At 37.2% G+C, this 26,263-nt stretch overlaps 2 protein-coding genes across 4 annotated transcripts in view; both read right to left on the minus strand.

The window, feature by feature from the left end:
• The window catches only part of LOC306849709 (uncharacterized protein), a 919,849-nt gene that overhangs the window by 808,336 nt on the left and 85,250 nt on the right, over positions 1 to 26,263 (minus strand). The gene's annotated exons all lie outside the window — the stretch shown is intronic.
• LOC306849707 (cryptochrome-1-like) lies at positions 1,787 to 24,804 on the minus strand. 3 transcript variants are annotated; one of them, XM_079384951.1, is made up of 16 exons: positions 24,624 to 24,783; positions 21,802 to 21,973; positions 15,966 to 16,074; positions 15,661 to 15,803; positions 10,201 to 10,385; positions 9,947 to 9,982; positions 9,721 to 9,809; positions 8,238 to 8,378; positions 7,710 to 8,021; positions 6,838 to 6,989; positions 5,036 to 5,238; positions 4,781 to 4,873; positions 4,449 to 4,568; positions 4,224 to 4,310; positions 3,960 to 4,126; positions 1,787 to 3,869 (listed from the first exon to the last, which is right to left on the minus strand). In XM_079384951.1, exons 2-16 carry the CDS (start codon positions 21,957 to 21,959, stop codon positions 3,861 to 3,863), a joined length of 2,004 nt encoding a protein of 667 aa, XP_079241077.1. In that variant the 5' UTR covers positions 21,960 to 21,973; positions 24,624 to 24,783; the 3' UTR covers positions 1,787 to 3,860. The 3 variants fall into 3 exon arrangements, with proteins under 3 accessions (XP_079241077.1, XP_079241078.1, XP_079241079.1); XM_079384952.1 differs by lacking the exon at positions 9,947 to 9,982 and having other exon boundaries at positions 24,624 to 24,804; XM_079384953.1 differs by lacking the exon at positions 9,947 to 9,982 and having other exon boundaries at positions 3,960 to 4,123; positions 24,624 to 24,798.

A 26,263-nucleotide genomic window follows, 5' to 3' on the forward strand; every position in this document is an offset into this window, starting at 1 on the left:
GATAGATGGATAAACCTTTTCGCAGGGGCAAACACCACACATTTTCTTCAGAAAATGTAAAAATATATGTTGCATATCAATGTCAAAACAAACCAATGATTTTGCAAATTCCCCTCAAAATATGAGTTTGTCTGAATGTATACTAATAGGCTACATCACACAACATTTCACATCAAACAAGAAATCCCAAGATTAATGTTGAGAAACAATAAAAAGGCAAGAAGTTTATATAATTGCATTGTTTGACTAGTGATGTTGATCTGTGCTACCTTGAGAGTCCACTTTCCATTCTGCATTGAAATGAGAGTATTAACAGACAGAAGACATATTTAGGGCCCAAGACAAGACAGCCCCTATGCCTCAGAACTCTAACTTTCTTCCTTTCTGAAGGATGTACTCAACAAATATTTGTGTACACCTTTAAGAGCTATCTTGGCATGGGTGAGATGGCAGTCTGGTGAGGTGATTCCAGGGCTTCCCGTTTCGAGTCACCCTCAGCAGACGTGAGAAAGTGGTGAGTGTCCTGTATGTGGGGACTCTCTTATTCTCAGACTAAACTCAATGAGGAAGGACTAATATGACCTGAATGTCCCGCACTTCTGAACAGAACGCTGTCTCTCCGCGCCTTGTTAAGGGACAATGTTTGTTTTGTTTCACAGAGTTCTGAGAGGAGAGGCTGAGAGAGGGTGGAAGGGGACGGGGGGTCCGTGAGAGATTCAACACAGTTGCTGTGGCAACTAGTTTTGGCCCCTTGAGTACACTAACATACAAATCAGGGTCTGGACTGAGGTCCTGGGCACAAAAAACAACACAACCGGAGCCATGGACCACCACGAATAGAGAACAGGAAGCGCTAGTGAGTTTCATTCTGATTCACTAAATCACGATGCCAGTTTAAGGATGGCAAAAAAGATTTCCATTGCATGTTTTGTCATACTTGTGTATTCAAGCCACATGGCAATCTAAAAAACAAGAGTAGGTGCTGCAATGGCTCCCGGAGAGGCCAAATTTCCCTGCTTTTTGAGGGCCCAGGACATCTCAACCCTTTTTTCCCCTTCATGTTGTGTGCCAAGCCTCTGATAAAGAACAAAATTGGGCTGTGTGAATGAAACTCACAGTCCCCACAGACTGACAATTATAGAAACGATGCTGAATTTAAATTCATAAGATATTTTATTGCTCAGTTTTCTTTATTTTTATCAGGTTCTCTTACTTTTTTGTCAAATGACCTACTAAAGTTAGCAAACTTCATTCACAGAACAGCAATAGCAGATGCTGCTTGAGAAAAACAGAGAGGAAAAATACTCAAATCTTATTTTCATTACTTTCTTTGTGTTATTAGGAAAACAAAACAAATTCTCAAAACTATGTGGAATCTTGTATAAATACAGCTATGCACGGGACAAACCCACGCAATGACCAATTAATTTTTACACGCATCAACCACGCCCTCCAGCGGTCGCAGATACTCATTGCATTCCCACAAAAGTAGCTTACTTTTACATTAAGCTGTTAAGTTACTTATGCAGGACCAAACCTGCAAAAATGACAAATAAATAAATAATATAACAATATAAAACAAATAATGAAGGATTTTTACTTGATACAGCAATTCAATTTGAATATAGTCATTCATTTCTTTGAATTAATTTCCCTTTTATTATTTTTCTTTATTTTTTAATTTTTAATCATTTATTTTATGATCAACTTATTTTTATACACATTTATTTTGTCCAGAACAATCTGGTCAGACACATACACACAAAAAAAGACTCAGAAAAACAAATCCAGTTTCAATCAGATTTACTTTTACAACTCTTTAGACTTAAGGACAAGATTTAGACTTGACGTCACATTTATTTCACAGAAAGGAAATAAAAACAAGATTCAAACAAATGAACTATTCAAATGGGGAGAAAACAAAGAAATGGTTCACTTCTTCCGCTGTGACAAAAAAAAAAAATGATATTACAGTCAAAAAGCACTGAGGTTTCTACAATTGTCATATCAAAACATTCACATTAGAACTGAACACTTCTCCTGGTCGGTAAAATAAATACAGATGTCACAGTGTCAAAGCAGATCCAGCTATACAAACAAATTCAGACCCAATAGCTTTAGTCAAGTTCAGTGAGAGGTTGCCAGATCACCATGATAAACAACCATACATGAACTCGAGGGCCCATATCTTTATATACATGGTCTAGTTATGCACAATAGTTGTCGTCAGAGCATCGGTGTTTGTGATACTGTAAACATTGTTGTGGATTAATCAGAAGTCTAAGTTGTTGTGGCTGATATTTGTTAGTACCGAGTATAAATAAATATTTTTTTTTTTTTAAAGAATGAGATTTTTGATGGTTTAATTTTATTTGATTTAACAAAGAGGCCTATATTTGTATTAGAAAACCAACAGCTAAATTAAATATTTGATCAGTAGAGGGGCATTTGGTATAAAGCATTTGTGGCTAAAAACAGAGGCTAAATATTTTCAGAATCCTAATTATCACAGCGAAAAAAAAAAGTGATTATTAGTCAAAGCTTTGCGTATTTTTGGAATGTCAGTCGATGTAAAAATGTGAGATTAATACTGTCAGATGATGCTTTTGCTTTACCTGAACATGCACAAACAGATGAATGTATTTAAAATATTTAAGAATTTTTTAAATAAAAGATGCCTGTATAATCCGCTAAGAAGTCTTAAGGGTCAGAGATACAACAGGGTGTCTTCATTTCATACATTTCCTTCCTAAAGATCTGTAAAGCTTTATTTCATAGATGTACTGTAGTGATCAATGTTGAGCTAGGAAAATGTTCTTTTCCAGTGTCATTTCCTGGCTTTGGCAGAGATTAGGTTGGCGTTTTTATCAGTGTTTAAGGCCTGACCGTGAAGATCAGCTGTCTGTGTGTGTCTGCCAAGCATGACAATGAGGAAGATACCATAGCTAATCTACAGATGCATTTAATGGGACATTGTAGCCCATTTAAAAACATTCAAGAACCGCATTGCACCACGGCTCTGTCCCTGATAAAATTTACAAATGGGTTCGAGGTTAAAAACATGAATTCAATATCAATATAATTTTATGTAGATGTTTTTAAAATCTAGAAATCTTTAAACCCTATTTTGCTCTGCTGGCATTTAATATTTATTTATATATGGATTTTCTGAGTAAACACTAATACATTGAACTGGCAAAGAACAAAACACCAATATATAAAATATACCTGTATACATTTTTCTGTTTACAAAAAGTGGCACATACACCACTCTACTGAGAATCAATGAAATTGTACAATGAGAAAATGTCCGAGAAAAATGTACAAAAGTGTTGTGTGATGGTTGTAGTTTGTGGTTCTAACCTATGGCTGGTGCTGGTGCCAACCAAACTGTAAAAATCCTCCCAAAATCCTCGCTGCAATGAGTGTACAATGAAGCTCAGCTTTATCATGCTTGGTAAAAGCTGATAAATATATCCCACTTGGTATGGTTCACTTGACAGTAAATAAAACCCTAACCTGTGCAAAAATGGGCAAAAGAGAAAGAGGTTTACCAAGGTAAAATCTTTGTCTTTTTCTGAAAATTCTTTTTGTCTGTCAATGGATGTGAAATCATTAACTTCAACTTCTGAATTTCATTAAATGATAAAAAAAAAAATTATCAGTTAATATTCATATCAATTGAACATGTAAGAAAAGGAAAAAAAGAGATGGGAAAAATGGAAGAAAAAACTAAAAATAAAATAAATTTAAAAAATCCCCAAACATGAGTTGTTTATTGGAAACCAGATTTAAAGTCAGTCCTCTTCAGAGTGCGTCATGCTTTGAATCTGTTCTTCTCAGTACGATAACATGTCCATCTAACTCTTCTGGAAAAAGAACAGAAAAATGTCAATCTTAAATACAATGTATGATTTCTTAACATTTATACATCAAGGATTAAAGCGAGTTATATTTACCATACTCGACAGGTTCCCTCTGGTAGCATGAACTGACGTGACCTCTGCAATTTGCCGTTGTAACTTGTGAGAGGAGGAGAGGGTGTCATCTTCACCGTCAAGATCTCGTTCCGACTCTCGCTCCCTCTTACCTGTCACACTTCCTCCTGAGTGCAGCAGGTGTCCTGCTGAACACCACACAGAATATTGTAAATACAGAAGACGTGTTGTGTTTAACTGTATGATACTCATGTAACATGCAGTACACATTTCCATGTCTGTTACCTGAATGTTGTGGACCTGCCATGTTGTGTGAGACATTACATTTGTAAAGTCGACTGCTGTGCCCTGTGTCGGGCATGTGGTGGTATCCTGGAAAACAAGCAAGAGAAAAAAAACTGCATGAGAAAGCAGATCTTATGCTGCTAATCATTCAAAACAATCACTAATCACTAAACAATCATTCACACCAGCAAATCTATTAGTGTATTGAAGTGTGAAAGGTGACACCTAATTGCTGACGTTGTTGTTGTTGATGAATTCCACTTGGTCCCTGATGCTCTTCACTGTCAAAGTTCAGCAGAATACTTCCACTCCTGTTACCACTGGAACCGGCTGATACAGCTGGTGCTTTTGAGATGTCAAAAAGTCCATTTGTCACATCAGTATAAAAATAGAATTGCTTTTAAATGAGCCAAAAAGTTAACCTTTTATTTATTAGCCTTCTAAAAACATTTAAGAAAAAAAAAATGCTGATAGGCTTAAAGTAATAGAAGTTGCCATTTCTTTGCCTGCAATCTTAAAGGAAGAGGGGAAAAAAAAATAAAATAAATTATATTCACTTGGTGTATTGGTTCCGGACTGCTGTTCCCCTGGGGAGTATGCCATCCCATTCCCATTGCCGTTGTGTGTGGATGGTACGGAGGCCAGAAGTCCTGGTAAAATAGAATGTAGAATAATCTTCTACTGCTACAATGTACCATTTAAGCATTTGCTACAACTTCCGACAATTTTACTCTTTATAGACTGAATGTGCGGCTTCTTTTCAATGATAAATATGATTGTATAATTGCTAAAAGAAGAAGTGAAAATCTTGCCAAGTCCTCTGTAACGTGAAAGCTGTTGGTAGATCTGCTTCATCCTCTCGATGTTGAGGCGGCTCGCTTCAGCATGGTTCACCATGGGTTTGGGGTAGTGGACACCGATGATGCACTTGGCAGCAGCCTGCACAGAGTCTGGGGCGTTCCATGGGTCGTAGATATATTTGGCAGGGAAACCTCGAAGAATGGGTAAATATCGTCTGAAAGAATAAAGAGAGATTAAACCAGTCTCATCATAAACATGAAGAAGGTTATGTGAGATGGTTATTGGGTTCCCATGTTTGAACAAGCAGGTACAAAAAGAACGAGTTTCTCGGATTACAACAAGCAGCTTGTGTTAGCGATTCATTTACAGGGATCTCAAAATAGTATTTTCACACATTAACGATGTAATATCATAATTCTGAATGTATAGATATGATATATGCCAATTCATACTACAAATAAAACGGTCAGCACACCACCATATAGTAACGACAACAAAATAACAAATAAAAAAAACCGAAAAATTCAAGCTCTACTGAAATCAGGACTTGCGTCTCTCCTCCAGGTCCCAGGGACAGAAAAGACCACCTACCTAAGGTGCTCCACATTACCAGAGCGTGGGGACAGAGCTCTGCAGGAGGCACGGCTCGCAGACAGGCAGACGCAGTTTAAACAGGACAACAGGTCACTACAGAGATTTCTACTACACCACGCATTAGAAAGCAGAGGCAGTGACCAGGCCCTCCCAATCACTAGATGACCTATGAACCGTGAGTGTCTTCGTTGGGACAGGGGTACGCTGAAGGCCAGGACTCTCATTCTCTTGCATAGGCAGGGCTGCATTCAACACCTAGAGGACCGCTAAACATTTCAAAGTGAGTCTGATAAGGAGTTGTCATCCAGAGCTAGACTGAAGTCATTGGCTCTGGCTTTGGGCCCCACCTCCCATCATGCTCTCTGGGAAATGCAATGTGGCTCTCTATGCATTGAAAACAGGCCAGGCTTCGTATGTATTTCCCTACCAAGCAGTTAAAACCCCTTTTTAACAGAACACTGCATTTCCCGCTGATAAAGCATCAAGATTCAACCACATTCACAGCTAACAGGTTTCCAAATGCTTTGGCTAAGAATGGCTTTCGTCTTAAAAGCAATCAACCACAATTCACAAAGGGGAAAGGGAAAGCTGAACTTTTCACCCAATCCCTGAGACGACCACACAGAAACACAAAAACATACAAGCTTTGGGCTAACATGCGTATGAGCTATGGCAAATACGATGACAGCAATGTTTACAAGCAGACATCCGTTTCTTGAAGGGATCTATAATGAGGGCAATGTGTTGGCAAAGTACCAAAATCCATGAACACCAAATTCTAGAACTGGAAGGCCTTAGATGGAAAAGTTAGAACACAAAGAGACTACCTGGGACAGACTTGATTTCTTGACTAATTCATGCTGGAATTCATGTCTAAACCTCAACTGATATTTTTCTGCATCTCAGTCATATATATATATAAAAAAACATGCTGTCATGTAGTACAATAAAAGTTATGCATATGACCCCAACTCTCTAAAATCTTCATGAATGTATGAATTCCCTTCCAAACGACCCCAAATTTCTTTACATTCCTTTAATGGATTTTTTTTTTTTTTTTTTTTTTTAAATGGCGTTTCTTTAAAAATGTCCTCATTCTATTAAACTGTCCTTCTGTTTAGTTAATCTTTAATGCATTCTAGCTTTTAAACAAGAGCCTTTTAGTGAAAGCATGATATTCGGCCTGGAATTAGTGTGCATTTTTAGGAATGTTACCAACCTAATGAAATCGCCGTTAGGGTCGGTGCGCCTGCCGAAACCCACTGGACAGTAGCAATGAAAGAACTGTTGAAAGAAAGAGCTACAGGAGAGCCACATCCAGCTGCCTGCATTTACACTCCAGTCAGCATCCAATAGGAGCTCCTCGAACACCTGTCAATCATAACTACCATTATTCTCCAGCCAATCAGAGATGGTGGTTATTAAGCAGTCATTTAGAACTATTAAAAACAGACCTTTACACTACAATTTTAAAGTTGGGGTCAATCCTTAATTTTCTTTTTCATGACATAAAATACCATATACATACATTTTCAATACATAAAATACCTCTACAACCACGACTGATGAAAAGTAGGTCACTCTATTGTCATTACTAGTGTGACCTAAACAAGGTCTCAAATCAATCAAGCATATTTTTATATTCCTTTATAACAGAGGCCAGCAACCTTTCGGATATGAAGTGCCATTTTAAATTCACCCTTCAAAAATTCATATACAATCCTTACTAAACATGCACTTCATGTACTCAAAGTATTATTCTGAGAACAAAAAGCAGACCACGCTGCATCACCGCCATGAGCACGAATGATACGGTGTAATTTAAATGATCTAGTCTCACTGGAACAGGTTGCACATGTAAATGGATCCGCTCTGTGCTATTCAGTTAATAAAAGAGGTTGTAAGAAGTACTTTGTCATTCAGATTGACAACATTTGTAATATTATATTTATAATAATATTTGTTTTCCTCATTTTTTTTATCCACAGACTCCCTAGCACTCCATTACAATCTCCTGGGGCACCCTAAACCCCAGTTTTAAAATCACTGCTCTATAAAAAACATTTTATTTCCCATGTGTTAGAGATGCACCTTCATGCCTTCTTCCCAACTGATCCACAGGTCTCCACGAGTGAGAAAACAAGCGACAGCATGACGGGCCAGGTGGTGGATCCAGCCCTCCTGCCTCAGCTGGGTCATTATGGCATCAATCCATGGAAAACCTGTCTTGGCTTCAGCCCATTTAGCCAAAGCCTCTGGGTTCTTGTCCCAAGGGATGCGCACACAGATTGGGTTGCTTTCCATCTTATCAAATCGTGGGTTGGTGGTGGCAGCAGTGTAGAAAAATTCCCTCCACAGCAGCTGACCATAGAGGGAGAGTGGAGGAGTACTGTGTTTCTTTACCTGTAAGAAGAATTTCACATATATCTAGACATTATATTCGTTTATACTAATTAAAAATAGACCTGAAATCCCAGCAAAAATGAACTGTATAATTATACAAGATGCAATATATACTATTATTGCCCAACCCTAATTGATACACCATCATTAAAAAGTGAAACAATGCAAGTATACTAGGTTTATACATAGATGGAAAGCGTAGAGTCATGTCTGTACCTTCCTATAGAGGTCTGTGAGTTTGAAATAGAAGAGGCGGCAGGAGAGGCAGCCGAAACGGAGGTAGGGACTCAGGCCAGTCGGACTGGCTAGCAAAGAGTTGGCATTCATTCTGGGTCTTTCAAAATTTGCAACCCAAGCCTGTAAAAACATTTAGGAGGGAAAGGGTAAAGTTTGGTCTGCTATTCAGCTGCAGGTCTGCGCAGGCTTGATAATTTTATAGATAAACACAAATTATTGAGTGATCATCAGTATGGTTTTATATCAAACAGGTCGACCCTAATGGCTGTGATGGTAGAAGAGATTTCTTCTTCATTGGATAATAATGAATATACTGTGGGGGTGTTCCTAATGAATATACTGTGGGTGTGCTTTTGACACTATTGATTATGGATTATCAATGATGAAACTGGAGAGATATGGTATAAGAGGGAAATCTTTTGCTTGGATAAAAAGTTACCTCGATGACAGATATCAATTTGTACAAATTAAGTTCAAGTTCAAGTTTAAGTTTATTTGTATAGTGCTTTTTACGATACAAATAGTTGCAAAGCAGCTCTACAGGAAATTAAGTTTCTGCAACATATTTATATATTGCAGAACCTTAATATATTTAACTTATGGCAAAATTTGGCAATTCTGTATGTTGTCTGAGCGTTGGCATCCTCTGAGGTCCTCTGAGGGGTTGGCATTATCTTTTCTCAGGTGTTCGGTCATCTCAGATCATTTAAGTGTTGGATCCAATACAAATTAATCATGTTAAATCAGATTTAATTAAAGTTACTTGTGGTGTTCCACAAGGCTCGGTGCTAGGCCCTAGGCAGGTTTTGTTTGCTGATGACACTAATTTATATTGTTCTGGGAAAAGTTTGGAACGGCTTCTGAATACAGTGGAAATCGAATTGAGGGTTTTCAAAAAATGGTTTGATGATAACAGACTTTCACTAAATTTAAGTAAAACAAAGTTTATAATATTCACTAACCGACAAGGTAACAATAAAGTGAAACCAATGATTAATAATGAGGAAATGGAGTGTACGAAAATACATTTTTGGGTATTATAATTGATCATAAATTATGTTGGAAATCACATATTAATCATGTAAAAACAAAGATGTCCAAATCATTGCAATATTAACTAGAATAAAACTTCATTTGATATTGATATTAATGAGCACATGATGCAGTACATGTTGGACTGACATTTTTTTTTTAATTTGCTTTTAATTTTCACTTTCAATCTGTCCTTTTATTTCTTATAGTTCTTTTGAAGATTGATTCAAAATTAACTTATTGTCTCGGCAAAAGGTCCATCAATTCATCAATAAGTGCAAAACTGGGCCAATAACTGCACAGTGTATTGTGAAAATCATGGTTGTAAAAACACTGTGTGTTGTATTTGTTTTAGCTGTTAAACATCAAGCATTTGGCTGCAGGTAATCCGAATTGGAGACCACTGCTCTGCAACTATATATGATCACACCTTTCGCTCCAGATGCCTTTCAATCCTTGTTAATGCTTCCGTTTCACCTCCTGGCCAGACAGCAGAAGGTAGTCCCTCGATGTCAAATCCTGAGTCAAGATAATGGAGGTTAAAAAACAATGCTAACCTTACACAACTTGATGCATTTATGTTAGGTCAAAGGAAATGGATACAGTGATATCATTCAGGTCAAGTCTACTTCATTTTAACAGAGTCACTTACTCACCCTCACGTTGTTCGAAACCTGTATAGGTTTCTTCTGCTGAACAAAAAAAGATATTTTGAAAAATGTTGGTAACCAACTTCCACAGTATGGAAAAAAAATATTATGGAAGTCAATAACTACCAGCTACTGATTGGTTACCAACATTCTTCAACATATTTTCTTTTGTGTTTAAATTCATACAGGTTTGGGACAAAGTAAATGAAGAAAAAAAAAAAACTATCCCTTTAAACTGGATAAAGCTCTTTTCAGCTCACCTAATTCCTCCAGCGATGGCACACCATATTTGTCCCCATGGTCTTCAGAGACAGGTGTGACGCAGCAGCCCATAATAGTGTTGGAGAGGGTTTCCACTGGCATCTCTGGTGGGTCCATTCGGCTGATCAGAGTCTGGAACCGTTTGTAAGTGAGGGGAGGCTGACCACCATTTAGTTCAATGATCCTGAAATGACGTGGATAGAGTGTCAGTGTCTTCCTGTATGCAAAAATCCTTCCCACAAGTACAGTTTACAAGCTTTAAAACTCTTATTTGAGATAGTAAGGACACAGCCATTTCTAGATGTTCTTTCAAGAACTTACATTAACTGACATTAGATATTAAACAGGTGGAGATCATTAAAGCTGATGTATGTCATTTTAAACAAATATAACATGCTTCCTGAAGTCTCCTCAAATGTCGTTCAGTTGAACAAAGGTTACTGTGTCAGGCAAGCAGGATGCTAGAGTGTTCACATTTTTTAGGGAAATCAACCTATAAATGGATTACGTATAGTTGCACATTAAGCAGGTATAGGAAAAAGTATTTAAAATGTAACTTTTTACATTTAAGGAAATGGGAGGAGAACCTAGTCGCTCATGAACTTGAGTAGAGCTCCATACGTTTGGCCTCGTTTTGCTGATTTTTTCGTTTTGTTTTCAGTTTTATTCATTGGTGGTGCTTTACCTGATGGCATGCAGTCGTAAACAGCAGGAGTTGTTTCCATCGGCTTCTCCGATTAAGAAGAAATCCAAGCCACCGACCGCGAGCGATATGGACGGACAAGATGGCGAACACGGTTACACACTTTGAAGACATTCTAAGAACCGAGTCGCTATGCTCTAAACTGGATCTTCTTACAGGGGAGATGAGAGAACAGAAGAAAGTTGTTGCAGATCACGATAGGCGAGTAGCCGCACTTGAGCAACAGGTTGTGGACTTACAGGATCGCAAGAGGCGCAGCAATCTGCGTCTGGTCAGATTGCCTGAAGGTTCCGAAAAGGATGACCCTATGGGCTTTTTGAAAAGATCGCTACCGACGTGGCTCCCGTCTCTGGCCGGCAAAGGGATTGAAGTGGAGCGAGCGCATCGTGTGTACACAAAGCTCTCCTCAGATCGCACTAAACCACGGGTTTTTAAACTGCTGCGGTACACGGACAGGGAGCTCATTCTGCGGGCCGCCAGACTTCATGCCCTGGTGAAAACATCCTATGGAGCAACGCTGTCTTTCTTTCCAGATTTTTCTCCGGTCACCGCAAAAAGAAGAAGTGCATTGGGGCCAATTAGGAAGGAGATGAGAGACGCTGGCATCCAGAATGAGAGATCCTGCAACGCTGAAGGTCATTCTCAATCGAGGTGAACCTAAAATGCTACACTCCCCAGAAGCAAGAGATTTTCTCAGATCCCATTCATCCACCAACTCTCAGTGAACTCCAGCTGGACATTTGCTGTCTAATCGGAGAAGAGATACTCTAAATGGTTAGGTGACTGTCTTTCACTGTTCACTTTAATGTTCACTTCTTAATTCATAGTTCATTGTGCATACAGTATCGCTTACTGTTTATGATATTTTATTTGTTTTACTTGTATTATTTATCTCTTTTTTTTTTAAATAGAAATACTACCTAGTCAATATGTGACTATGGGGCCAAATGTTGGTGCTACAGTAATGTGCAGGTGTTTGTTGACGTCACGGACCATATTAAGGGGTGCTGGCAGATCAAGGTTTGTTCTTGGTTTGCTCTGCCATAATTCATGGGAATGTATATATATATTTTTTGAATGGTGGTGGGGGGTGGTTTAATGGTAGACTCGACTGGTTTTATTTTCAAACTTTTGTCTTATTATGCAGTAATTCTGTTTGATACCTATGACTGACCTTAATATTCTGAGTTGTAATATTAATGGCCTAAATGGCCCTCACAAACATACAGGGTTTTCTGGATTTTTGAAGATTGATATAGTGTTAGTTCAAGAATCCCATATGAAAGAGGAGCATATACGCAGGTGTAATAATAAGTTTTATGAAGTGGTATCTCACTCATCTTCGGACACTAAAACCAAAGGTGTCCTAATATTGGTGCGGAGGACTTTAAATATTACTATTTTAGAGAAAGGTTCTGATACAAATGGTAGAATAACACGTATAAAAACAATAGTGGAGAATAGGAATATTGTATTTCTCTCAGTTTATGCATCTTGTACTCCTGACCCTACTTTTTTCTCTGTTTTGTCAACCTATCTCTTGAAGTTTTCAGATTTCGAAATTGTATTGGGTGCAGGTACAAATTCTGTAATGTCACATATCCTAGATAAATCTGAACCAAAGGAATCACACTCTCAAGCTGTTCTGACAAACTTCGGCAATGTGTAACACCTCATCCTCATTGGTGGACAGTTGCCGTTTATTAAACCCATCTGCTAAGTCTTTCACTTTCTTTGCTACTCATAAATCCTATTCGCGAATTGACCATATTTTCATTTATACTTCTTTATCTTCAGCTGATACCGATATCTGTTCCTCATCTCTGTCAGATCATAATGGAAATTTGTGCAGAATATCTTTGATCCTTCGGCCATCTCGTGCCACTAGATGGCGATTTAACTCTAAATTGTTACAGGATGAAAACATTTGCAGTCAATTCAGAAATAAATTTGCGGAGTTTATTGAAATTAACCAAGGTTCAGTGGATGATCCTCGAACACTTTGGAATGCAGTTAAAGGATTTATGAGGAATAACTCAATTTCATATGCCTCTTTCCTTCAGAAAAACCGACACAAAAAGATAGTTGAACTGGAATCACAGCTCCAGAATCTGACTAGAGATAATCAGCGTTGTTTCTCAGACAATACACTCTGTAAAATCATGGTGGTTAGGTCCGAACTCAGTTCATTACTGAGATCCAGGACAGAATTCCTGATTCAAAGATCCAGGCAGAATTACTATTTTCAAGGGAGTAGACCAAGCCACCTTTTAGCCCTAAGATTACACAACAATGAAAAGTTTGCTAATGTTTCAGCTGTGAAATCCCAATCTGGGCTCATTATGACAGACCCAAAAGACATTAATATCGCCTTTCACTCTTTTTACTCTAACCTCTATACTTCTTCCGCTGATGGTGACCCTGACTCTTTTGCATCTTTTCTGTCCAACCTTGATTTACCTAGGCTGTCAGATTCAGATTCGGAATACCTGGCTGAACTGATCTCTCTTCAGGAGCTGGAGTCAGCAATTCGATCTATGAACAAGGGGAAATCCCTTTTGTGGGATTTAGGCCACCTCATGTTAGATATGATAAATGTTTCAGTTACTCAAGGCTCATTTCACCCATCTATGAATATAGCTGTTATTTCTCTCTTGTTAAAAAAAGATAAAGAGCCGACTTCCTATTCTAGTTACCGGCCACTTTCTTTGATAGGGACTGATGTTAAATTATATGCTAAAGTACTATCTCGTCATCTAGAGAAATTCATGAATAGGCTAGTTCATCATGACCAAACAGGATTCATTAAATCTCGCTCAGCTTCGGATAACTTGTGCAGGTTATATCATATTTTTAATTAAAAGAATAGTTTGTCCTCTCCTTGCACAGTATTATCTCTAGATATGATGAAAGCTTTTGACCAGCTGGAATGGAACCATTTATGGGCGGTTCTACAGCATCTGGGTCTAGGATCGAGTTTCATAAATATGATCAAATTTCTGTATGCCAATCCAGCAGCTACTGTTCTCACAGGTGCTGTTCACTCTAACCTATTCTTTATACATCGAGGTACTCGTCAGGGTTGCCCGCGGTCTCCTCTGTTATTTGCCCTATCCTTGGAACCCTTAGCTCAACCGGTCCGACAATCTGAAACTATTTCTCCAAAATAGTTGCCCATATTTATGGGCAACCCATAAATATATGGAATACTCATCATCATATTTCTTTGTTTGCTGATGATATCTTATTGTTTGTCGAGAAGCCGTCACACTCTATTCCTCATGTGCTGAATTTATTTGACCATTTTGGATCTCTCTCAGGGTTTAAAATTAATTGGAGTAAGTCATGTTTACTTTCCCTCAATTCTAAAATTGATTCCATGTCCCTTTTTATATCTATTCTAGTCCACCCTTTAGCAGTTTGGTTTGATCCTGACGCTTCTGTGTCTTGGAGAGCAAGAGGAATCTATTGTTTATCCGTATAAATTGATGCATCTTGTTTTTTTGGGAGTTCCGCTTAGGCAGTGTAAATCTCGGTTTGGTCCCATTGTAACCCACCTCCTCTCCACATGGAGCGATGTTGAAAGACGTTCACAACTAGCTACAAAATGGCATAGGCATTCGCCTATTTTCCACAATAATAACCTTTTGTCAGGCAGTACTCCATTACTATGAGTCCATTGTGGACAATGAAAAGTAAACACTCGGGGTGACATCTATGATGATAGTGGTTTAAAATCCTTCCAGAATCTTAAAACTGGATATAATCTGCCAGGCACCTCCTTTTTTATGTATTTGCGTATTAGATCGGCCCTACAGGCATATGGGGTGCCTTGGAACTCTCAACTGTTGTTCACCCTTTGCGCAAACTAATCCTTCCTTCTGAGGAATCTCCCTCCTCTGCTTCAGTCAGCTATCGTTCTTCTTGAGCATTCATACAAACCTTTATCTATTACAACTGTTTGGGCTAAGGAGCTTAATGAAGATGTGCATGTTTTATTTTCCGATCAGGTATGGGGTATGTTTAAATTGTCTTCTAAAAACCGTAATCACCAAATTATTCATTGGAAATTGCTGCATAGGTTTTACTTGACTCCAATGAAATGTTTTTATATGAATCTTTCGTCTTCTCCTAAGTGTAATCGCTGTTCCCAATGAATTTTAGGCACGTTTTTGCATTTTTTTAGGGGAGTGTCCCTCTCTCTCACCTTTTTGGATTATCACTGGACCGATCATATTTGTTGGGTACTGAGATGTTTGACTCTGAGCCATTTTTTTTATGAATGACTTTTGGGACTTCACCTTGTCCGTCCAACAAAGATCTTTACTGTTAGCTGCTCTCACAGCAGCAAAAAAATTGCTGGTCAACCATTGGAATCCTCCTCACACAATGGACAGACGAACCTGGACTGTGTATTTGTTGGACATTATCTCGATGGAACTCTACTTCTCGTAAACATGGATCTAACTTGAAAACTGTTAATTCATGGCATTCAGCTTTTAATGTTGTGTCTTCTTTTCTAAAATCTTTGTAAAAATTATTTTATTGTTATTTGTTAATCTATTAATATATTTTTATTATTATTATTATTTATTTCATTTTATTTTATTTATTTTTTTAAGTCTACCAGGGGGTGCGATGGGTTGGGGTGGGTTCTAAATTTGTACAGCTGCTTTTTGCTTTGTACTACTTTTCCACAGAATAAAATTAAATAAACAGTTGTTAACAAAAAAAAATTAAGGAAATAAGTTCTTACTTATCAAGGTTGTATAGGGTGTGTGAGATCTTGACTATGACTTCAACCCCAGCCTCCATCGCAAGCTTTTTAATAGCTGCATCCCGCTCCTTCCCGAACGGTTCTGAGTCATACTCGAACGTCAACCTGGATATTTTCCATTCCTGCAGGAAAAGATCACAAACACTAGATAGTTGCTCAAAACCGTCAATGCAGTGGATTTAACTAAATTGGAATGCGTGGCTTTCAGAATGACATGAAATTAGACAAACCGATGAAATTCTTCTGTGATACCTAAGTGATAAAAATATTTTGAAAAATTCTACCTTGAAAAGGCGTGGAAAAACATTGGCTGGTTGGCCTCGGATGACAAAAAGGCGGGAATTTTGTTTTCTTAGATTGGAATCAAGATCCTCCAGGCACTGCAGGAGAAATCTGTCAGGAATAAATTTAAAACTTAACATTAATTCTACAGTAAAAGGGTAAGGTAAAATCTAGTAAAACATAGTAAAAAAAAAAAAAAAGGTAAAGTCTAAACATAGAGATACCCAAACGTAAATTTCTAAAAATAAAAAATTGAGCAGAAGAGGTTAATTTGAGCTTCACCTGAAAAAAGCATTACTGACCAATCCTAATATAGGAGCTATTGCCATACACCACTTTTATCAGAAAACTTATTAGAAAAGTCATGTATTTTTGTATTTTCACATCAAATGGACTAATTCTAATAAGAGTCAAATACACCAATAAGCACATTTGTTTATAAAGTGTTTTATTTTACATTTAAAGATTGTCTACACTGTCTCATATTCCGAATAGGGATGTCCTGATTTGACTTGACCAGGTGCGTGGCCTGAAAAGTTTGAGAACTACTGATCTAAAGCAAAGCCCTGAGGCTTTACCTGTTCTACAAGCTGTCCCTCAAGCCTACAGATGCTCTTTTCCATTCTACAGATGCTCTTTTACAGAGTTTCCATTCACAAATCTGTTCATTCATGACCCGTTTAAAACATTAGGAGCTTAACTGCTATTTCCTCTCTACAATTCTGCCTTACCAGCCAAAGGGACATTAAGTACTACAGCCTTAACCGAGAAACACTGCTGCATGAATAAACCAGCACATGACACTTGTTGCATTTGAATAAAGAGGTCAGATCATTTGTTTTCACATAAAAATACATTTAAAAATGTCAAAAGTACAAATATAGTATTTAGTTAAAATAAAATAAGAAAATTGTATTTAATCTTAGAATGTTTTTTTTTTTTTGTATTTGGATTTTTCAATATTTAACCTAAAGATGATCAATATTTAACTTTTTACATAAAGGAGTACATTTTGGTATTGTGACAGTCCTTGTTGCAACAAACAAAAGTGTTGCTTTAACTGCGCAAAGTCTTTTTTTTAGTGTATTTTACTTTTTGTGACCAATTCTGCGATTCGATTCGATTCTTATTTTTATGGTTTCGATTCGATATCGATTAGCTATCAATATTTCATTTAAAATGTTAGTTTTGCAGACATGGGATCCATATTTTGATATAAATGCTGGTAACTGCAACTCTCCTACTTAAGTTTATTACTGAAATACACATCTACATTAATAATAGGGTGCACACAGTTGTTTTTTTTAGTGGAGCAATTCGAAAGATGGTGACACCTTCAGGACGAGAGGTGAATATTCATATCCTCTTACGTGAAGCACGCGCATTAAGAATCGATTCGGGGATTTCCCGAATCGATATCGTTGCGTTAAACTGAAGATCGATTAAAATCGGAGAATCAATATTTTTTACCCAGCCCTAGTATCTATCTGAAAGGCCCATCCAACCTTCTACCTGTGTCTGTTATTTGGTCCTAGAGTCCTGACTGAGCCCAAAGTCTGAGAAACTGTCTGCTACTAAAGCCCTGATTAGAGACCAGACAGGGACAAAGCTCCCTATGCTCCAGATACTGGCTGTCCGGTCGACACACTCTCACACATAACTGCACAAACTGCACCAGCACACACATATAAACACACACACAGTCACCTCCATTCACGAAACCCAAAAGAATGAGACAGAACACAAAAACTAATAGCTACTGGGGAAACTAAAACCTAATTTTCAGAACTCTGCCCTGTCATTATTCCTTATGTAACTGGCCTGGCCTAGATTTGCAGCATGCATGGTTTCCAACCACTGGAGGACATAACATTAGTCCAGTGACCTCTTTTCAAGCACAACAACACTCTCTCAGCACCTAGACTGAGGAAAAAAAAAAAAAAAAAGTCACACTTATCCTTGTATTCCCTTTCCCCGGATCATGTGAAAACAGCTGTAAGACAATAAAAGGTTCAGTCTTTTAAAATAAAGTCTAGAACTCAATTTCTGGCCATGACAACTAGTGAAAAACTATCCGTCCAGCTTCTAGGAAACCAAGATAAGAAGTTAAGGCCTACAGTTCATGTTATCAGTTACTACACAAAATGGGTAACTAACTAGGTACATGTGCCTCATCCGTTAAGGAAGATAAAGTACTGAAGTTCAGCAAAAGCAAACAAATTAGGTCTGTTTGACACATTCTACAGAGTGTAAATAAGACAGTAACATTCCTTTTTCATGGTCATGGGTTCAATAACTAGATGAATTACTACATGGACTGATTAAATATATACTTTGAATACAACTGAAAAGTCAAGGCTGGATTTATTTGATCAAAAATACAGTAAAAACTAATGAATTTAAAATAACTGTCTATTTTAATATATTTAAAATGTAATGTCAAAGCTGAATTTCCAGCAGCCATTACTCTAGTTTTCAGTGCCACATGATCCTTCAGAAATCTTTCTTATATGCTGATTTGGTCCTCAAGTAATATTTCTTATTATTATCAATGAAGACGATCACAGTTGTGCTGCTAACATTTTTGTGGAAACCATAACACTTTTTTTCAGGATTATTTACTGAATAGAACGTTGTAATGAACAGCATACTTGATATAGAAATTATTATAAATGTATTTACTGTCACTTTTGGTCAATTTAATGTGTCCTGGCTAATTATAAGTTATAATTTCTTACTGACAAATCTATGAACAGTAGTGTAAAAGTAACAGAGCTCCTCCTTTACACTGAAAATAATATGATGTTATCAAATGTAATATATATGCTATAATATATATGCTATAAGATTGATCAATCATTAATTAGTAATAATAAGTATTAATCCAGTGAGATTTTTGTTTGTAGAAGGATTCTGACAACTGCCAGTGCTCCACACAGAGATCTGGGGCCTCATTTATAAAACGTTGCGCAGAAACCATCCTAAAATTGACCATACGATGATCTCTCAAATATGCGTACGTGTGATTCACAAAATGAATGTACGTACAGAAAACGCACATACGTGTGTCTTTCAGATGTGAAATCTATGAATTGCAAATTATCTTGAACTTGCGCACAAATGAATGGTTTCAGCTCTCTGCTTGTAATCGACTCCTAATTAATGTCATGAACACGTAACAGATCACAAGTCATCATCCATATATTTTAATTTAGAACAGCGAGCTACAAGAACAGCTTGCATTTGCACAATTGTACCTAGATTGTAATAGTTCAAGATTCCCTATAGGCCTATATATATATATATATATATATATAGGGAGGGTAATGTAAATTGGATGCTGGAATGGCAAAATTAAACAATGCTGCTGCAGACACAAGGATGTGTAACCTGGCCATTCCAGTTTCGCATCTCAAGTCAACACTAATTGACTTATATTCACATGTGTTATGTGAATGTCATTCCCATCCCAGAGCATGATAACAACTAGTTATCATTAACTTAATCAGTTACATCAGTTCTATCAGTGTCGAATTAATATCAGTTTATTGAGTGACTGGTAATTTTCTACTGCATGACATTGAGCATACTTCTGACATGATGCACTGACATGAAGTAACAAGTCTCTCTTGAGGATGTAATGATGTAGTGTAGCGTGCATGACAGCAGTGAAGACAAAGAATCCTAACAGCAGCTTACTCATTTACACCCCAATTTTTTAAAGGCGATTTAGAGCAGACAACACAGTGTGACCTGCAATCTCCCTGCATTAAAGTACCTAAACTTGGGGCTCAACAGGTGCTTTAAGCAAGACTTGCAGAGGCCATGTGAACACTGCAGCTGACAATGACTAATACAGTCACAGGTGCTTCATCTTTTAATCTGGTGAATTAGCTCTCTTAAACATTCAGTCAAATCCCACTGTATCCATTCAGTAGGAGGAGAGCTGAATGACAAGTTTGCTGAAAGCGAAGTATCTGCTGTTTGGCGACTTGGCCTACTTTCCTCTTGATTGACTGTTATGGCACTGGATCTGCATACATGGCCATTATGGTCAGATTACCTCATGTGTGGGTTTTCACTGGTTTAAAATAGAAACGCATAGACATATCTGACTGCTCAGTGCTCACATCCCATTGTAATGAAAATTTTAAATCACTTTAGTGAAAGCAACAGAACTCAAATGGAGCATTTCTTAATTTTAACCACTGTGTAAATCTACGGGACCCCAAATTTACATTAGGCATCAAATTGTCACCCAACACAGTACTAAAATTATTTGTAATGTTATTTGTAATATTACCAAGAACTTCATAAACCCAGCAATTCACAATATGCTGTCTACAATAACTCATTTTCCATTTTGGGCCATCACCCAACATTTCAGAAACACTGAGATCATAAGAGAATATGATATTTCTACATGTATAAAAATGAAACCGCATCAGCTGATAATGATATGCACCTTTATGATCACTGCAGGCAGGATGTGACTGTAAAATGAAGCAGAAATTTTACAACATGGTAATCAAATCTTTTAACCTTTATTAAAGCAACATGCCATGACTTTGCCCTTTCTTCTTTTACAGTTGGAACAAACTGCAATAGTATTCAATAGACTAGTGTTGCTTTTGTCAACGAAAATTATGAGTAAATATCGTCATCAATGAACCTTTATCACGTGACGTAATGCTGGTCATATGACGATGACTATATTTAAATGTATAATGCAATATTGTTGACAAATAAAAACGAGACTAAATGTGGTTTAAAATAAAAACTATGCTAAAATGTCTCTTCATTTTCGTAGACCAAAACGAGACGAAAAGAAATGTTATAACGTTATTTTGTCTTGTTTAGTCGCGTTATTATTATTATTTTGCAGTATTTCTGTTTCCTGTGTCTCAGTTCAGAGGCTGCATCTGGTCACACTGCGCAGACCCAGGCGACATCACTTCCTCAAGCCCCACTCACGGCATTATTTAGAAGACGACAACAAAGTTAAGTCTGACACAGAGAAAGGGACCGATGGTCGGCCAGCCGGGGTTCGTCTTTGGGAGATGTGTGTGTACTTCTAACATGTTTGGTTGGTAAAATAAATGTTGTAAATTCAAATCAGAGCGTCTTCCATGTCTGGAATGGATGTATTCTTGAGTCTATAAGGTAAAAATTATATAATAAGATAACCTTGTTTGAAATGGGTTTGACTAAAAGAAAATTTTGTATTGCTAAAAAGAGACTAAAATACAATTGTCATTGACGAAAACTAGACTAAATGTCATCAGTTTTCGCCGACTAAAACTAGACTAAAATAGTCATGGATAATTCTGACTAAAATAAGACTAAAATGTTCAGACTTTTAGTTGACTGAAACTTGACTAGACTAAAACTAATAAAAACTAAAAAAAAAATTCAACAACATGACCTCAATATCAGTTTTGACTGATATTTTGACTTACAGTTCTGACCCTCATTCAATCAAATGTAAACAAAAATGTGACATAAGATGGGAGATCAGTTGTAGTTGCTATATATGTCAAGGCTACTCAGCATTTTCAAGTTGCATAATATATCACACAATAAAACTAGATAGGGCTAGTTTTTATTGTTAGTTGCAACCACATTTTTGCATGCGTTAAATACATGACTATGTTTGTACAGTGTAGTGTAGTCCTATTAAAGGCACTGCGTTTGATGGCTCAATGGCATATTTTGTTCATATCAGGCACTTCAATGAGTACACAATGTCTTTCACTCATTTGTGGATACTCATAGCAAACAGATATGAAATAGGAGATGAAATTATGCTTTCTTATAACTTAAAACATCTGCACCCACCTCCACCTGTTGACCCCAAGGTTGGAGGACCCAGCGAACCAGGGATCCAGGAAGTAGACACATCGAACAGTGTCTGCCCCACGTACTGCCTCCTGAAGTGCAGGGTTGTCATGGAGACGGAGGCCCTTCCGGAACCAGTGGATGGAATTTGGGGCCATGTTCACTGAGTCACCTTTCCAAAAAAAAACAAATACATTCATTCTAGAGTCCGCTAATTAAATGAGGATGTCATTGGCAGCAGTTGGCACATAAAAACATATAAATTATTGAAATATATACCTTATACACTTTTTTAGCATGCTCATGTTGCCATCATAATTAAACAGCAAACTGTTGACCATCTCCAGCACATCACCACCATTTAACAGAAATGCAATTAAATTACATACTGATGACTTTGTCTGTGAGACTTTTCCATTCTTATTTTACAGACATTAGCATCCTAATATCCTACATTAAGGCAGTAAATATGGATTGTCATTTTTAACTTTTGCTCATAGACCATTTGGTACGGTGGCCAAGAGAGCTCAATTGGAATAAATAGAAAATGCAAATAGAAAAAAAACACCTGCAAATTAAGAAAACAACTTCAATTTGACAACACATGCGCTGCAAATGCTCACAACACAAACAAATAAAGAAATGCACTGCAAAAACTCACAACACAACCAAACAAAGAAACGCGCTGCAAATAAAATTCTTTATTTGGTTGTGTTGTGAGCATTTGCAGCACCTGCTGTCAAATTGATGAAGATGTTTTCTTGATTTGCTGGTGCTTTTTCTATTTGCATGCGTTTTCTGAAGTTGCAGCGTGTTGAGCTCTCTCGGCCACCGTAATTTGGTCTTTTTTGTCCTCTTTCCCCTTCATGACAGAGGAATCCTCCAAATCTGGACTTAAAACCTGTCCATCTGAGCACTCATTCTGTGACATTCAATTCTTGGCTTTTCCTCAGACTGACTCAAGATCTGTGACGTGTGCATCGGACTGAATTCCGTCATATATGTCAAAGCCATACTGTCTCTTGTGAGTGATATGACACTCAGAGAAGTCTACCTGTCAATCATGGACATGTTTTCAAACCCTGCTTAAAAACAACCATCATACACACTCACATGCAAAGAAAACTGGTCTTCAAGGAGGCAGAGGATTTATCTTGATTTATCTACTGTATATGCAAGGTTAAGCCTCTGTCTCTTAAGCAACTTATCGGTTGTCTGTGCCCTGGGAATTACAGTAGGCCACCTCTACCTGGGATTGATCCAGCCACTTCTACTGATAACCCATCTGCTACAACTGTCCTGGATGTGCACAAAATTGTTAAAAGTGGCCTACTCATCACTATTGTTCCCAAAAACGTTTAGCCAACAAACCCACATTAATAATATCTGGAAGTACTAAAAGGACAAACACTCATACTTATGCATTCTGGAAAACAGAGCTCTAATGTTAAGCAAATGTGTAAAATAACAATTTGCTGAACAACAACAATAAAAACTATACAGTACGTGGTTTTCATCTATATATTACAGAATAATGTACCACTACATTTTAATTTCCATCCAATACCCGTTTATTACACGTTACCTAAAAACTGTGACCTATACACCAGCCAATAGACTGTCACAGCAGGCTTTGTTTAAGGCAAGACACTAAAGGCAAAACCATAGTTTTTTCATACATTTTTCAATTTTGAGATTTTTGGGCTATTTTGCTTCCATAACATTAGTGGATAGAAAAAAATCCAAAATACACATTTAAGTATTTATTACAATGTTATCTATTTGTGTCTGTAGATTTCAAATACAATACATATTTAAAAGCTTTTCTCAGGAGTCAGAAAAATCCACTTACACCAAACTTCTATATTCTCTATTCTTTTTAGAATCGGTTTGTTTTTGTATAATTTTCCTGTTTTACAGAACATTTTATTCCTTAAAAAAAATAGGTCGATTGTTTTCCCTGGCTGTTTTGTTTCCATTTTTCGCAATTGCATTTCAGGCAGAGATTTGATACAAATGTATGCCACTTATTAGTGCCTAATAAATTAGATAATGCAGCATGTGCATATTTAAACAAAATATTTCAGAAAACCTGTAATACAAAACACTTATACTGTGATGTACTTGTCTTAATGTACTAAGTCTATTACTTAAAAAAAATACCCTATCACCTGTGATATCTAGTCTAAAGAATCTATTTAAAAAGACAACTTTACTTGATGGTGTATTGCAAATCTGACCTACACGTTTAAGATGGTCTACGAGTAGTATACTGGTAACTGTCAATTACAACATAGATAGGACATCTCAGAAAAAAAGGCAGAAAAAAATAAGGATGCGGTGGGTACTGGGTAGGAGTGGGTCAGATTTTGATAATTGTACTCCAATTGCCATTCATGACAAAAGACACCACAAAGACCGGTACATATAATATCAGTAAGCAAAACAAATACATTACAGACAAAAATTCTGCATAAATCGTTTGTTTTTACACTAAAACACCTTTTACAGTGGCGCGCGTCAGTGCTCCACAGACACAATAAAACCAATCCGGACCAGAAATTAGGTCAATCCCAAACTGGTTAAACTGGAGAGACATTGCACTTATGTATAACTTACTTTCAGGTTCCCCACTACGTTCTCGAAAACTAAAATGAGATATTCAAATGAACAACATCGAGAAATATAAGGAAAACATCTGAAAAACCTCGATAGGAAAACAAACGTGGGAAATGGGGTCACCGGCGCACGTTATGTAACGCGTATTTAACAATGCAATAAAAAGCTTACAAGAACAAAAATACGCGGTTTTAACGCGTTACCTTTAACCGTTATGTCAGTCCCGAAGACAGGATCATCTCTTCCCACGATATAGCGAGATTCTCACAGCTGAGAAACTATACCGTTCCCCGAATTCGGTCCGGTGCACAGACGGTCAAGATGACTTCACGAGCCGCTCGTGCGCCGCGCCTGCTCCGTTCTGCTCTCTGCTCCTGTGTTCTCAATGTGGATTTCCTAGTGAGCGCAATAGCGCTTCTGATTGGTCGAGACGAGGTCACGGGGTACGCCGACGGTCACATTTGGGAAGCATGGAATAATGAGAGACGTGGTTGAGCAGATGGTGAGGATGAGTTGAACTGCGTTTACTCGACAGATAAACAGTTTGCAATTTCGAACATAAGAATTTGTGAGAATTTGTACATTACAGACTGCTTGCTGATCTGATCTGTTTGAAAATACGAATATTTGTGTTTATTTATTTCCATTGACTCTTTAGTTTTTTTGTTGTTGTTTTTTTGGTTCACATCATCCTAAACATTGCGTGCTGTCGATTATTTATATTTTTCAGTTTTGTTATGTTATGTTATATTGATTGGTTAATTTAATTGTATGACAACAACCTCTTCATCATAGAAATGATGTTTGATATTCTATATAGCTGTATTTCTGGTCACAGGTGTTACCTTTTAATATACATTTCTATATATATATTCTATATATTTCTAATATATCAACCGACTGAAACAGGTAATTTTGCAGTATTTCCATGTATTCTTGACATCTCTGTTAAAGCAATATACCCCTAAAAAATTCTAAAAACATACAGTGGAGAAAATAATTATTTGTTCCCATGCTGTTTTTGTAAGTTTTCCCACTTAGAAAAATAAGGGTTTATCATTTTAATGGTAGGTTTATTTTAACTGATAGAGACAGAATATCAACAACAACAAAAATCCAGAAAAAAGCAGCATACAAATGTTAAAAAAGATTTACATTTTAGTAAGTCAAATAAGTATTTGATCCCCTACCAACCAGCAGGAATTTTGGCTCCCACAGATTGGTTATGTGCACTTGTGGAACACCGATTAGTCCCGTCACTTTAAGAAGATACTTCTAATTTCAGCTGGTTGTGTGTATACCTGTCCATAGAATCTGTATTTTCCATTCCATCCTCTCCACTACCATGGGCAAGACCAAAGAGCTGTCAAAGGACGTCAGGGACAAGATTGTAGATCTGCACAAGGCTGGAATGGGCTACAAGGCCATCAACAAGAAGCTTGGTGAGAAGGAGACAACTGTTGGTGCGATTATTCAGAAATGGAAGAAATACAAAATAACCATCAATCGCCCTCAGTCTGGAGCTCCATGCAAGATCTCACCTCATGGCTAAAGTACATAGCCATTTTAGTACATATTCATGGTGTCCCAAAATAGCACAGTTGAGTACACTTAGATGATCTTAAGAAGTACTAAAGAATACGTTTTAGTATATTTAGTACAAAATTAGTGTGTGAAAGTAGAGCACTTTAAGTACATAATGGAAGTGTATTTTGCTGCACTTTTTTCACCTGGGATATTCTATCCTTGGTATGTAGCTGAAGGTACACTGCATTTCTCATCTACTTCTACTCAACTAAATCTTTTCTTAAAATGTTATAGTCAGGGTTGTTATGCATCTAGT

Source organism: Barbus barbus (genome assembly GCF_936440315.1).
Source record: "Barbus barbus genome assembly, chromosome: 29".
Classification (NCBI taxonomy): Eukaryota; Metazoa; Chordata; class Actinopteri; order Cypriniformes; family Cyprinidae; genus Barbus; species Barbus barbus.

Excerpts from the sequence above, each read along its gene's own strand:
- LOC306849707 (XM_079384951.1), bottom strand. The coding sequence starts at position 21,959 with ATGGCCCCAAATTCCATCCACTGGTTCCGGAAGGGCCTCCGTCTCCAT. Across the intron at positions 8,379-9,720 it reads AAAGGCATCTGGAGCGAAAG|GCTTGGGTTGCAAATTTTGA; the intron begins GTGTGATCATAT and ends ATGTTTTTACAG. Across the intron at positions 4,874-5,035 it reads TTCACGTTACAGAGGACTTG|GACTTCTGGCCTCCGTACCA; the intron begins GCAAGATTTTCA and ends CTATTTTACCAG.